The 13,604-nt window shown below is 50.7% G+C and overlaps 2 protein-coding genes across 4 annotated transcripts in view; one reads left to right on the forward strand and one right to left on the reverse strand.

Moving 5' to 3' along the window:
* Positions 1-13,604, forward strand: part of Rpl28 (ribosomal protein L28) — a 249,835-nt gene that overhangs the window by 1,597 nt on the left and 234,634 nt on the right. The gene's annotated exons all lie outside the window — the stretch shown is intronic.
* On the reverse strand, positions 2,742-12,206 carry Tnnt1 (troponin T1, slow skeletal type). The gene is made up of 13 exons (XM_051161834.1): positions 12,175-12,206; positions 12,050-12,063; positions 11,431-11,454; positions 11,207-11,239; positions 10,086-10,107; positions 6,580-6,643; positions 6,229-6,345; positions 5,821-5,898; positions 5,332-5,445; positions 4,800-4,909; positions 3,704-3,794; positions 3,575-3,615; positions 2,742-2,828 (listed from the first exon to the last, which is right to left on the reverse strand). Exons 1-13 carry the CDS (start codon positions 12,204-12,206, stop codon positions 2,783-2,785), a joined length of 786 nt encoding a protein of 261 aa, XP_051017791.1. The 3' UTR covers positions 2,742-2,782.

Below are 13,604 nucleotides of genomic sequence, written 5' to 3' on the forward strand. Positions count from 1 at the left end.
TGAGATCAGGTGCCCTCTTCTGGTGTGCAGGCACACATGCAGGCAGTACACTGTATACATAATATATAAATCTTAAAAAAAAAAAAAAAAAAACTTTCGCATTATCTTCCCAAGAAATCCAATTTGAGAAGGATAAAAATCACTTTGAGGTAGGAACCTACCAAAGTCGAACAGAAAGCTGTCAAAGTTGTGTAGGGAAAAAACGTTTTCCTAAGGGGCATTGAAGCGCTCTAATTCTTTGATTTGTGCAGAGAAATAAACCACAAAACCTTCGAGGCCTGGAGAATAATGACCATAAATCCAAAAGGATAATCCCGTGGTTTTTGAGACTTGAGATGCCTGAAACACACACACACACACACACACACACACACACACACACACACACACACACAAATATGCTTCCCCAAAGCAAGAAATCAGATATTTCGATCCTTGGGACCCATAAGGAAGGAGATCTCTGACTCTGAAAACTGTCTTCCGATTTCTGCCTCTGCCCATGGCATGTATGCACAGCATGCTAAGACACACACTAAATAGACGTTTAAAAAAAAATACACCACTTTCCAAAAGTCTCCACAAAATAAGGCTACATCAGCGCACAGACAGACATAAGGCGATTATTAGCCAGTTTCGGTCTGGTTATCATCCCCATCTCTCAAATTCTGCTGTTATATGCATGCCCACACGCACACACCCGGCCCTCCAATGTATTGTTTACAACTGTCTTTAAAAGAGTTAATTACCTTATAACATTTTTAACTTAAGAGGCAATTCATTTTCAGAGACACCTATGGTTGGTGTGACTATCATTACACCTACACTGGGTCCCCAAATGCCCATCGACAAGAAGCATATCTTAAGATTATTAGCCTCCTGAAAGGTAGGGTCCCCTCAAATGACACCTCCAACTAAGGAACAGAAAGAAATTCACTCTCCAACTGCAGTCCAGATGCTGCATATAGGAAAGAATTCAATCCCAAACCTTTAAAAGCACATCACTTTTGAGTGCTCTACCCTCATGTACACCTGCAGGCCAGAAGAGGGCATCAGATCACAGTATAGATGCTTGGGAGCCACCATATGGTTGCTGGGAATTGAACTCAGGACCTCTGGAAGAACAGTCAGTGCTCTAAACTGCTGAGCCAGCTCTCTAACCCCACATCACTTTTTTAAAAGATTTATTATATATTTAATGTGCGTGTCTACACATTCGTGTAGGCTCACAGGCACACCATCCAAGGACACTGGACCTCCTGTAGGAAGAGTTACAAGCTATTTGTAGCCATCTAACATGGGTGCAGGGAACTGACCTTGGGTCCTCTAGAAGAGCAGCAAGAAACTTTAACCATTGAGCCATCTCTCCAGCTCCAGAACTACATCTCTTTTGTTAATCAATATACTCTGTAGCCTTCCGCCATTTGCAAACCTTCTTTATTTCAGGTTCTTTAAATGCTAATACCTCCCTTCCAACCCACTTGCCCTAGATAGGAGAGAAAGGAGACTTAGGGGAACAGGAGAAGTAGATCTTGTTGAATTCAGTTCCTGGGAGCAATTCCCCTGGCGTAGTGGGCAGGATTTCAGCAGACCAGTAATTCCACCAAAGTTGCTGCTGGAAACTGGAGCAGTAGCCCGTGCCCAAAGCCCCTAAGCATTCTGGGGCATCTCGAAGTGGAGCAACGAACAGCCAAACAATACCAAGACGCCAAAAGCCTCAGCCTCCTGTTTGGGGTATATATATATCCTCTCAGAGTCTGTACTAGGATGTTTTTTAGCTGGCAAAAGTCAAGCCCCAGCCCCACACACACACAAAGTGGTTCGACTTCTAAGTGGATAAACATCACCTGTTCTCTGACAAGTCTGTTCCCCATCCCATACTTGGGATCAAGACAAAAACATGTTTACATCCACTACAATACTCATCTGGGCGTTTATCCTCATGTCTGCCAACACACATGGAGGTCAAAGGGCAACTTTACAGGAATTGCTTGTCTCCTTCCACCATGTGGGTCCCGGGGATCCAATCCAACCCAGGTGACAAAGCTTGGCGGGCCACACTGCTGAGCTATGCCCTGGGCTCTGGAATCACATCTTATAGATCTATCTACTTTTGTCTCATTTGCCCCTTCTCCCAGTGCTTGTTTATTGTCATTCTTTTTATTTCTCTTTTAGTTGATTGGTCGTTGGTTGGTTGATTTTGTTTTTTGGTTTTGTTTGTTCTTGGTTTTTTTTTTTTTTTTTTTTTTTTTCCCCCTCAAGACAGCATTTCTCTACTTATCCCTGCCTGTCCTGGGACTCACTCTGTCGATAGGCTGATTTCAAACTCAAGAGCAATTCACGTGCCTTTGACTCCCAAGGGCTGGGTTTGAAGACACGTGTCACCACCACCCATGTTGTCATTATTTTTGAGTCGGAAATCTCATGTAGCCCAGGATGGTCTTGAACTCACTGTCTAACCAAGGATGACCTCGAAATCCTCATCCTCCTGTCTCCACCTCCCAAATGCTGGGATTGCAGTCACTCACCATCACATCTAGTTTAAGCAGAACTGGAAAGTTAAACTAGCGTCTCCCAGCCATGACTTGAAAATCTCTTTAATGACAGTAGAGGGCTCTCCCAGGCAAACATGGAGCTGTCAGTCAACCCACACAGCCAGCCACACACAGCAACAGCCCTGAAGAACTCAAACAGATGCCTGAGGAAGTCTTTATTTTGAGTTACAGATGGCACACCCTCCAGTAGCTCCTGGGCTCTGTACAGTGGGGGCAGTGTCCGGGCAGTCTCACTTCCAGCGACCTCCAACGCGACCTTTCCCGGCCCCCTTTCGGCTGTGGGAGAAGAAGGTGGTGTCAGGAAGACGCTGTGAGCCTCCAAGATAAGCTGGACACAGCATGATTAAACTTCAGGAAGTCCACCAAATACCTATCCCACCCCCACCCACCCAGAGGAAGACAGGAGCAGAGGCCAGCTGGTTTTTTTTTTTTTTTCTTTTCCTTTCTTTCTTTCTTTCTTTCTTTTTTTTCCAGTACTGAACAGAGTCAGAGCGTCGCATATGCTAAGCAAGTACTCTACCACTGAACTACAACCCTAGCCTTTCACCAGGAGGTTCTGGGGTAGTGGCTCTACCACTGAGCCATGCCCCCCCTGTTGTATACCACTCTTTCAGATAATGCCCAACAAATGGTTGGTGGCCAAGTGGGAGTTGACTTTCTTGGGTTAGTTCAGAGAACTCAAGCAAATTTATAAGTAAGGGCCTGGATGGTGAAGGAAGGGTGAGGTGAAGGTGGTGACACGCAGCAGGGCTCAGGGAGGCAGCTGGAACAGCACAGAAAAGGCTAGAAAAAAGAGAGGCAGCTAGGCGTGGTGGCGCACGCCTTTAATCCCAGCACTCGGGAGGCAGAGGCAGGCGGATCGCTGTGAGTTCGAGACCAGCCTGGTCGCTAACACAGAGAAACCCTGTCTCGAAAAACCAAAAAGATAAAAATAAAAATAAAAAATAACATAAAGAAAGAAATCACCAAAAAACCTTTAAAAAAAGAAAGGGTCTTAGGTGGACGCTTGGGGCGGTACTTACAATTTCTGGGCGTGGCTGATGCGGTTGTACAGCACATTGATCTGCGAAGGAGAAGCAAGAAGGATGGATGCCCAGCCACACCCCTGACTGCCTTCACCCAGCCTGGGCCCCAAGAGAGGCAGGTCCCACCTCGTATTTCTGCTGCTTCAATTTCTCCATCAGGTCAAATTTCTCTGATTCCAGCTGGTGGATCCATTCTGACAGTTCCTGGGCCTTCTCCCTGGCGAGATGAAAAGGGCCGGGAGGCGGCGAGCTCCGGACTGTGTTCTGGGTCCAGAAAGGTTGAGCTACCTACCTACCCCAAGCCACACAGCAACTCCCTTCGACTTTGGTATTGTTGGTGTGCGCTCTTGTTAAGATAGAAGGCTAAAGGTTTATAGCTGTGTGGCCACGTTCCTTTTTGAAGTGGAGGTCTCCAGAGGAGAGAAGAAAGTGACAGCTGAAGCCCTAGAGTGAAAGCTGTTGGTTTTTTGTTTTTTGTTTTTGTGGGGGGGGGGGGTCTCGAGACAGGGTTTCTCTGTGTAGCCTTGGCCATCCTGGACTCACTTTGTAGACCAGGCTGGCCTCGAACTCACAGCTATCCGCCTGCCTCTGCCTCCCGAGTGCTGGGATTAAAGGCGTGCGCCCACCACGCCCGGCTCAAGCTGTTGGTTTTTTATTACCCATGGATTTATTTATTTTGTTCGTGCATGTGTGTGAGCATGCGTGTGAGTGTGCGAGCGTGGTGCATGTATGTGCGTGTGCGTGTGCATGTGTGTAACTCAAGCCTGGCCTCCAACTCAATATACAGCAGACTTTGAACTTCTTTTTTCTTTTCTTTTCTTTCTTTCTTTCTTTTTTTTTTTTTTTTTTTTTTTTTGTTTGTTTTTGTTTTTTGTTTTTGAGACAGGGTTCTCTGTGTAGCCTTGGCTGTCCTGGACTCCTTTATGCACCAAGTTGGCCTCGAGCTCTCAGTGATCCGCCTGCCTCTGCCTCCCGAGTGCTGGGATTAAAGGCCCGCGCCACCACGCCTGGCAGATTCTTTCCTCCTCTACCTCCTGAGTGCTGCAATCGTACCTAAATAAGGGAGGAGGCACTATGAATGCCAGACAGTACAGGCCATCTCAGAGAAAGCAACGGTGGCCCAGAGAGGAAGTGCCAGATGCCTAAAGTAACACGGGCACCAAGGCTCAGACCCAGAGTGTCTGTCGCCCGTGGAAACCCCGCGAGAGCAGCCAGCACCTACCGGAGCTGGTCCTCGCCCATGTAGTCGATATTCAAGGGCTTTTTCCTCTCGGACAGGATCCTGAGTTTCATCTCCCGACCGGTCTGCCGTTTCCCGCGCTTCTGTTCTGCCTGGGGGGGGGGGGGGGGGGGGTCCCAAACAAGGGATGGAACCTGGAGGCTAAGTCCACTTAGGGTCCTGCAATCAAGGCCAGTGCCCTCCACCACATGCAAAGAGTCCACCTTTAGCCCTCCTCCCTCAGACCCAGGGACCCAGACGCCCGCCCTCCTCCCTCAGACATAGGAACACGGCCGCTCTCTTCTTCCCTTACACCCAGACACCACCAGAAGGCATCATGGACAGAGGATGGATAGAGCCGGATCACCAAGCGGCCTCTCCCCACCTACGTGCCACGTGCTATCTAAAGTGACAGCTGCCCTGAATGGGATCCAGGCTCAGTCGTCTTCCTCAGGCCCAGCGCTCTGAAGCTTCTCTCCCCTTCGTCTCGTAAATGCAGACCCCCCCCCCCTGGGCTTCCATAGGCTAGACTCACCTTGACCAGGTAGCCCCCAAAGTGAGCCCCCATGTTGGACAGAACCTTCTTCTTTTTGGCATCGTCCTCTGCTCGCTTCTTTGCTTCCTCCTCCTCCTTCCTCATCTTCTCTTCCTGTGGGAACAAAGGGGTTCGCTCCGTGTGAGCCTAGAGACCGTAGGGAGGAAGACCCTAGCCTGGGAACTTTGACTTGCGGCCACGGAGAAATCCACTCCGTAAGTTGATATATAATTCAAACTAGCCTCAATCAAATTTCTCTCCTGCCTCAGCTTCTCCGCCATTGGGATCATAAGGTCTGCGCCCACCACACCCACTCAGTCTTGGTGCTATGGTTTCAGTCTCTTGATCCTTTTTATTTGTAAGCACTGTTGGTCCTTCCAATAGAAAAATCCTTACGCTATACACTACGGGGGGACTTTCTGAGAACCGCAGAGTATACCAAACATGAGAAATGAGGTATTCTTCTATAGGGAAGGGACAGACACCCACCGCCAGCTTGGCCTGGCGCTCCCGCTCCTTTTCTGTTCTGAAGCGCTGTTGCTCAGCTCTCTCTGCACGACGCCTCTCCTAAGGGTAGAAGGGAAGAAGAGTTGGGGGGGCGGGGCGATTGGCCCCTCCTCCAAGTCATCCCTCCACTAGTAGGCAACAAGCAAAATATGTATGGTTTCTTTCATCTTATTTCCTTCTTTAAGGCAGTCTCATATAGCCCAGGCTGGACTCGAACTCGTGGCAATCTTCCCGCCTTGACCCTCCAAAGTACATGCCTGGCAGAAATATACATTGGAGTGTAGCCACCCAACGTCCCCACTGTTTCTCCTAGAGATTCCAAAGCACTGAATGAAGGAAGGTAAGCGGGCGGGGGTAGGAGGACTGGAGGCCCCAGGCTTCCTGGCTCACGATGCGGTCTTTTAGCGCAATGAGCTCCTCTTCCTCCTTTTTCCGCTGTTCAAAGTGTACGTCAATGAGCGTCTGCAGCTCCAGTAAGTCTTTCTCCATGCGCTTCCGGTGGATGTCCTGAAGAGGGAGCCCGTGAGACCACCAGACAGGGCCCTATGGCCCGCCCCTCCCCCTAGGGATGATTGACAAGCAGCTGGGACGGTTTCCAGCAGTTGTCAGCAAGGAATGCTTTGCTGACAACAGGACATTGGGATACATCCAGGCTTTTGAAGGAGGGAGCAAAGAGGGGCACCTGTCCGAAGGCGCCAAGGATCCTGCAGCTGAGTCTGGGGTAGGACACCTGTCACTTACATCAAAGTCCACACGCTCCCCTTCTGGAATCTTCGGGGGGATCAAAGGAGGCACCACAGGACGGCTGTGTGGACAGAAATGGATAGAGTTCATCAGCAGGCTGGCCTCCCTCACCTACCTTGCCACTTGCTGTTCAAAATGACAGCTAACTCCCTGTGTCTGTGTGCATACACAGTCAGAGAAAATACGCAGTTTGAATACTTTGGGTTTGATAAAAAAAAAAACATGCAAGACTGTTTGTCTTGCCTGTTTTGACATGCTTGTAAAAAAAAAAGTGGGGGAGGTGGAGGCCACAGGGCCTGGTGGCACAAACCTATCAACCTAGATACTTGGGGAACTGAGGCAAGTTCAAGGCCTCCCTGGTCTAAAGGCCATTCCTGGAAACTTATGAGATCCTGCCTCAAAATAAAGAGTAAAGACAGGACTGGGGATGGGACTCAGCAGTAGAGCACCTGTCTAAACTCCCCCAGTGAGGGGCTGGGGTATGGCTCAGTGATAGAGCCCCTGCCTAGAATCCTCCAGTGAGGGGGCTGGGGTGTGGCTCAGTGGTAGAGCACCTGCCTAGAATCCCCCAGCGAGGGGCTGGGGTGTGGCTCAGTGGTAGAGCACCTGCCTAGAATCCCCCAGTGAGGGCTGGGGTGTGGCTCAGTGGTAGAGGCCCTGCCTAGAATCCCCCAGGGAGGGGGCTGGGGTGTGGCTCAGTGGTAGAGGCCCTGCCTGGAATTCCCCAGTGAGGGGCTGGGGTGTGGCTCAGTGGTAGAGCACCTGCCTAGAATCCCCCAGGGAGGGGCTGGGGTGTGGCTCAGTGGTAGAGCCCCTGCCTAGAATCCCCCAGTGAAGGGCTGGGGATGTGGCTCAGTGGTAGAGCACCTGCCTAGAATCCCCCAGCGAGGGGCTGGGGTGTGGCTCAGTGGTAGAGCACCTGCCTAGAATCCCCCAGTGAGGGGCTGGGGTGTGGCTCAGTGGTAGAGCTCCTGCCTAGAATGCCCCAGTGAGGGGCTGGGGTATGGCTCAGTGGTAGAGCCCCTGCCTAGAATGCCCCAGTGAGGGGCTGGGGTGTGGCTCAGTGGTAGAGCCCCTGCCTAGAATCCCCCAGTGAGGGGCTGGGGTGTGGCTCAGTGGTAGAGCATTTGCCTAGAATACCCCAGGGAGGGGGCTGGGGATGTGGCTCAGTGGTAGAGCACCTGCATAGAATCTCCCAGTGAGGGGCTGGGGTGTGGCTCAGTGGTAGAGCACCTGCCTAGAATCTTCCAGTGAGGGGCTGGAGTGTGGCTCAGTGGTAGAGCACCTGCCTAGAATCCCCCAGTGAGGGGCTGGGGTGTGGCTCAGTGGTAGAGCACCTGCCTAGAATCCCCCAGTGAGGAGCTGGAGCACTTGTCTAGAACACATAAGGCCATAGGTTGAATCTTTGCGTTAAAAAACAGGCAGAGAACTAGAGGGATAGCTTGGCAGTTAAGAGCACTGGCTGCTCTTCCAGAGGTCCTGAGTTCAATTTCCAGGAACCATGTGGTGGCTCACAACCATCTATAATGTGATCTGATGCCCTCTTCTGGCCTGCAGGTGAACATGCAGATTTAACACTCACATAAAATAAATAAATCTTTAAAAAGAAAAGAAAATAAATCTATTTAAAAAAAAAAAAAAAAAAAAAAAAAGAAGGGATAACTTAATAAGCAAAGGCCCAAGCACCAAGCCAGATGGACTGAGTTCCAGTTCCGGAGACCCACATGGTGGAAAGAGAGAAATGACCCCTGTAAGTCATCCTTGGAACCCCACATTTGCGCCATGCACACACCTTTGTGCTCCCACACTCACACACAATATAAATAATAGAATGTCTTAGTGTTTAAAAGTACTGCTTTCTTTTTGCACATGCTCCAAGATACTTTGCTTTCTTTTTAACTGCTTTGCTTTTATTTTATGTGTGTGTGTGAGGCTTTGCCTGCTCTCTCTATAGCATGTGTATGGCCAAGTGTCCACAGAAGCCAGAAGAGGGCATTAGATCTCATTAGAGATGGTTGTGAGCCACCATGTGGTTGCTGGAAATTGAACTTAGGGCCTTTGGAAGAACAGCCAGGGCTCTTAACCTCTGAGCCATCTCTCCAGCCCACTTTACTTTCTTTTTAACTTTTTCTATTTAACACGTGTATGGTTGGCCGGGCGATGATGGCGCACGCCTTTAATCCCAGCACTTGGGAGGCAGAGGCAGGTGTATCTCTGTGAGTTCAAGGCCAGACTGGTCCATAAAGCGAGTCCAGGACAGTCAAGGCCACACAGAGAAACCTTGCCTCTGGGGGAGAGGGGAGAGACAAAAAAAAAAAAAAAAAAAAAAAAAAAAAAACAAGACAAAACAAAACAAACTTGTGTATGGCCAAGTGCCCACAGAGGCCAGAAGAGGGCATTAGATCCCTGGGAATAAAGTTACAGATGTTTGTGAGCCACCACAGGGAGTCCAGAGGAACTGAACTCAGGACCTCTGGAGGAGCAGCTACTGCTCTTAACCACTGAGCCATCTCTCCAGCCCAGGGCTCATGTATGCTGAGTTCCATAAATGTTAGAGATTTATCTTCTCTAAGAAACTTAGTGTCGTGTGCCTGCCCCCCCACCAGCTGTGTTAATACTTTGCCGTTGGCTGTTTAACATATTTAACAGCAGTGGCTCATGGCTGTAACAAGAAGCATGCCTGTATGCTCGCTCGGGACACCTACAGTTTCTTTATATAGCTGTGATTTAAGAAGATGCTGAACTTGGAATTACCAGGCCCTACTGGGCTGAGGATGCAGTGATTCTGTGCCTGGCTCACACTCTTTCCCAAGACCCAAGTTAGCAGAAGCCTCCTGAATAATTCATATGTCACCACACACCATGCCTTGGCAGGGTTCATCCACTTCATGTCTCTATGGTCCTAGGTTGTCAATCCCAGAAGCCCTTGGGAACTGCCCTCCCTTCCTTCCTCTCTTCCCAGGCATTTCTGTAACTAGCCCCCTCACTCTAGTCCCTTAACCTGGGACCTCTCTGGTTGTGCTCCTTCCTACTAAGGTCTCTCAGACCTGGCCCCTAATGTCATCACGCCAGGCTTCCTCTTAGCTCAGTGAGCTTTCACAGCCTGCGCTGGCCTCTCTGGTTTAACCGTACTCTCACAAAGACCGCATGGGGACAGGCTTTTGTATATAACCACTAACTTTGAACACAAGAAGTAGCTTTCTTTGCCTACAATGTATCCAATGCCTCCTTCAACTAGCAAGGTCTCTATCCATTAGGATCCAGGTATCTCCTCCCTCCGGAATCCTTCTTTGAGTGGCCTTGGCCCAACACAGAGGCCCTCACATCCTGTTCTAGAGCCTAGACTCTTGTTATAGCTGACCTGTCTCACAAGGTAGTTCCTGAACTTCTCGCTGGAAGAATTAAGGCTAGCTGTTTCTCTGCCCTTCAGGTGCCCTGTCTCTCCAGGTGAGGGAGCATGAGAGGACAGGCTTATGACCCACGCCCACCCTGCAGCACCTCACCTGGGTTTGGGGCGCTCTTCTTCTGGTGGCAGTGGGGGAATTAAAAAAGAGATAATTAGCAAGAGCTGGGTATAGAAAGGCTTGGTACCCCTAAAAGCAAACCCAGGGAACCTGAGAGTCCAGTGCAGGGGGAGGGAAGGAGGACATTAGGAGAGGAAAGGGAAGTTGAGGTGGACAAAAGGGAGGAAGAGAGTCACTCGCATCAGATATACATTCTGCATTGGTGTGGGGACACCCTCTCCCAGATTTCTGAAAGCCCAAGAGACCAAACTCATGGAATGTCTCCAATTATATCTTCCCTGTATTCTGCCTTCCCCATCCTACCCAGCAATGGAAGGGACCCCATTGCTTCTCTTCAAGAACCCCCAGACCTCTGTCTCCAGCCCCCTGCCCTACCCCCACTTCTTACTGGTACCCTAAAGTTCAAGTTCCTCTTAGCTCATGCCTGTAATCTTACATATGGGAGGCTGAGGCAGGAGAATTGCTCTGAGTTCAAGGCCAACCTAGGGTATATACTGAGCTTCAGGCCCACTTAAACTACAGGTTGAGACTATCCCAAAAAGAAAACAAAACCAAAAAAAAAAAAAAAAAAAACCCTAAGTAAATAAGCAAGCTGAGCGTGACAATGAATATCTGTAATCCCAACACTCGGGAGGCTGAGGCAGGGAGGTTGCTGCAAGTTCAAGGCCAGCCTGGGCTACGTCGGATCCTGTCTCAAAAACAAAACAAAAAATAACGTAAGATTTAAAACTTCAGGCCCCAACCTTCGAATGTATATAGGGAGAAATATAACATACATGGTCAGGGGCTAAAAGGAGAGGAGACGGGGCACCTCTCCGCCAACACTCAACTCCTCTAGTGAGCGTTCTTCCAAGATTGGAACGAAGGCTTGCACAAAAGGGTTCCTTTAAGGAAGGGAAAAGGTTAAAGGCACACAAGGCAACTTCCCTTCACGGCCACCAGAGGGTGCAGGGCCCTAGGGGCTTAAAGGATCAATCTGGGCCGGGCCGGTTATCCAAGAGCCAATGTATGATGATGGATTGCAGACCTGATGATATCGGGGGCGGGGGCATCCCCAGACACCCCGAATCAATCCCAGGAAGCGAAGAAGCTATGGTTACCTCGCTCTGCCACCGGCTCCGGCTCCTCGGGGGCTGGGAGGGGCGGGAGGAGAAGCGAGAATTGGGAGGGGCAGGGGAGGGGCAGCCACACGGGAGCACAGAGGGGTAGGGAGAGAAGCGAGATGCAGTTAAAGAGTGGACCCAGGATCTTCCAGCCCAACACAGTGCCCCTTCCCCCACCTCCACCCCAAGGCCTACTAGGACCTGTGGGAGTCAAGCCTCACCTTCCTCTTCCTCAGCGGCTTCATCTGAAAGGGGTGGGGACACACACAGAAGAAGTTAGGAGCTCTGGGGCATTGACTGTGTACCAGAGACTCAGGGATTAGTCCCAGCTCTCTCCACTCACACCTGAGAGGTGAGGCCCCAAGGTCTCTTTACCCAGATCAAGAGTTCCGGTCTCCATCCCTCCTCCCTCAGACCTAGGAGTCCAGACCCCTGCCTCCTCCTTCAGACCTGGGAGTCCAGGCCCCAGCCTCCTCCCTCAGACCTGGGAGTCCAGGCCCCAGCCTCCTCCCTCAGACTTGGGAGTCCAGGCCCCAGTCATAGAGAGGAGACTGGGTTAACAAGATGACCCTCTGCGCTCCAGCTGCAAATCCTACAGGGAGCACTCCCACCTGCTGCTGCAGGGTGGGGATGGGGGAGTTCCTGGGAACAGCTTCAGAACCTCCTACCCCTACCCCCAAAGTTGTGCTGAACTGCCCCCATTTCCCCTCATGGAGCCAGCTTCCTCCTGCTTCATCCAAGCCAAGACTGAAGAGGGCTTTCCCTTACCCTCTAGGCTGGCCCACTCCACACACACACACACACACACACACACACACACACACACACACACACACTTACCTTCAGCCTGCTCCCTAGAGACACGGACAAGGAGAGAGGAGGGAAGAGAAGACAGTTAGACATCTTGGCATGCGGTGATCGCCCCACACGGCAAGCCCCGAGCCCTGCCAGACTGCATCACTCACTCCTCGTATTCTTGTTCTTCAGTGTCTGACATCCCGGAGTGGCCTACAGACCAGAGAAAGGAGGCTGAGCGCAGTGCAGTAGGTTCCCGAGGAAGAGGGTCGGTGGGTGCCTGGACTCTTGAGTCTGAGGGAGGTGTGATGGGATCAGCACCCCAGGGTCAGAGCAGGGAAAGCTGGCACCCAGATAAGGGAGACCAGACCAAAGAGTCCAGGCCTAGCTCTACACCAAGCCCGCATACTCTGACCCCCCTCGTCACAGCTGTCTTCTTTTGTCCTGTGACAGGTCCCTGAGAACTTGATCCCAGTAGGGATTAGGAGATGTTGGAAAAGGGACAGGTTTTAAGACAATAGCTGTCCCCACCCCTAGTGCTATTCTGGGGTAATGTCACACACAGAGAAACAGAGGACATTTCCCAATAAGGAATTGGAGAAGTGGGGCTCCCCCATGGCTGCCCCTCTTCTACCACAGCCCCCTTGTTCACCTAGGATTCCTCCCGTCCTGTCCTGCCACTCTTTCCATCCCCCCCCTACATTCCGCAAAGGGGGTGGGTGTATCAAGGGCAGCTTCATCCCGACCCCCAAAAGACCTTAACTCCCTCCCCCAAACTCTGCCTCTTGGGGCCTGCAGGTCGCCAGGTTGAGACCGTTAAAGCCCAGGGTCTGAAGGTTCTAAGATCCAAATCCTATGCCCTTGTTATGTGAGACCAAGAAATCTTAGCGTCTCTAGACTGAGCACCCGATCCACACTAGTACATGGACGGGTACTTACATTCTATGATCGGCAGGATTTTGTGGGGGCTTTGGAGTATGGTGTTGAGACAGAGTCTCATATAACACAAGCTAGCCTTGAACTCAGTATGTAGCCAAGGATAACCTTGAACTCCTGATTCTTCTGCCTCCCAGCCTGCACCTGTCTGACCCCCAGGGATAAGACCTCAGAATATAATAAGATCCTTAAGTAAGACCTGATACCCAAACTCAGAGGTCCCTCTCACAGCACCCTCACTAATGGTGCCACCCTTCCTAATAGTTGGTTGCTTCTTTCTCTGTTTTCCAAGACAAGGCCTCACTGTTTCTCTGGTTGTCCCTAAGCCTGTAGATTCTGAGTCCCTTCCCAGTTCCTCATGTCTCAAGACTTTCCCAAACCCTAATAGGGTATCTGCCCTACGTAGTCCTGGCTAACCAGAACTCTTTGTAAACCAGGCTAGACCTGAACTCATAGAGATCCATATTCTTCTGCCTTCCAAATGCTTCCTCCACAATGTTAGGGACAGCGCCCCCAGATTCTGCAACCCACAAATCCTACCCCTTCACCCTTAACCCCCTCAAGTCCTCCCAGAGCCTCGGGCTTAGCCGGGTAGCTGCTGCCTATAATCTCAACATGGCAGAGGGGTTACTGGGAGCTCAAGGCCAGCCTGGGCTACACAGTG

Source organism: Acomys russatus, chromosome 19 (assembly GCF_903995435.1).
Source record: "Acomys russatus chromosome 19, mAcoRus1.1, whole genome shotgun sequence".
Classification (NCBI taxonomy): Eukaryota; Metazoa; Chordata; class Mammalia; order Rodentia; family Muridae; genus Acomys; species Acomys russatus.

Excerpts from the sequence above, each read along its gene's own strand:
- Tnnt1 (XM_051161834.1), bottom strand. The coding sequence starts at position 12,206 with ATGTCAGACACTGAAGAACAAGAATACGAGGA. Across the intron at positions 6,346-6,579 it reads GGGAGCGTGTGGACTTTGAT|GACATCCACCGGAAGCGCAT; the intron begins GTAAGTGACAGG and ends CTCCCTCTTCAG. Across the intron at positions 3,616-3,703 it reads TGAAGCAGCAGAAATACGAG|ATCAATGTGCTGTACAACCG; the intron begins GTGGGACCTGCC and ends TCTCCTTCGCAG.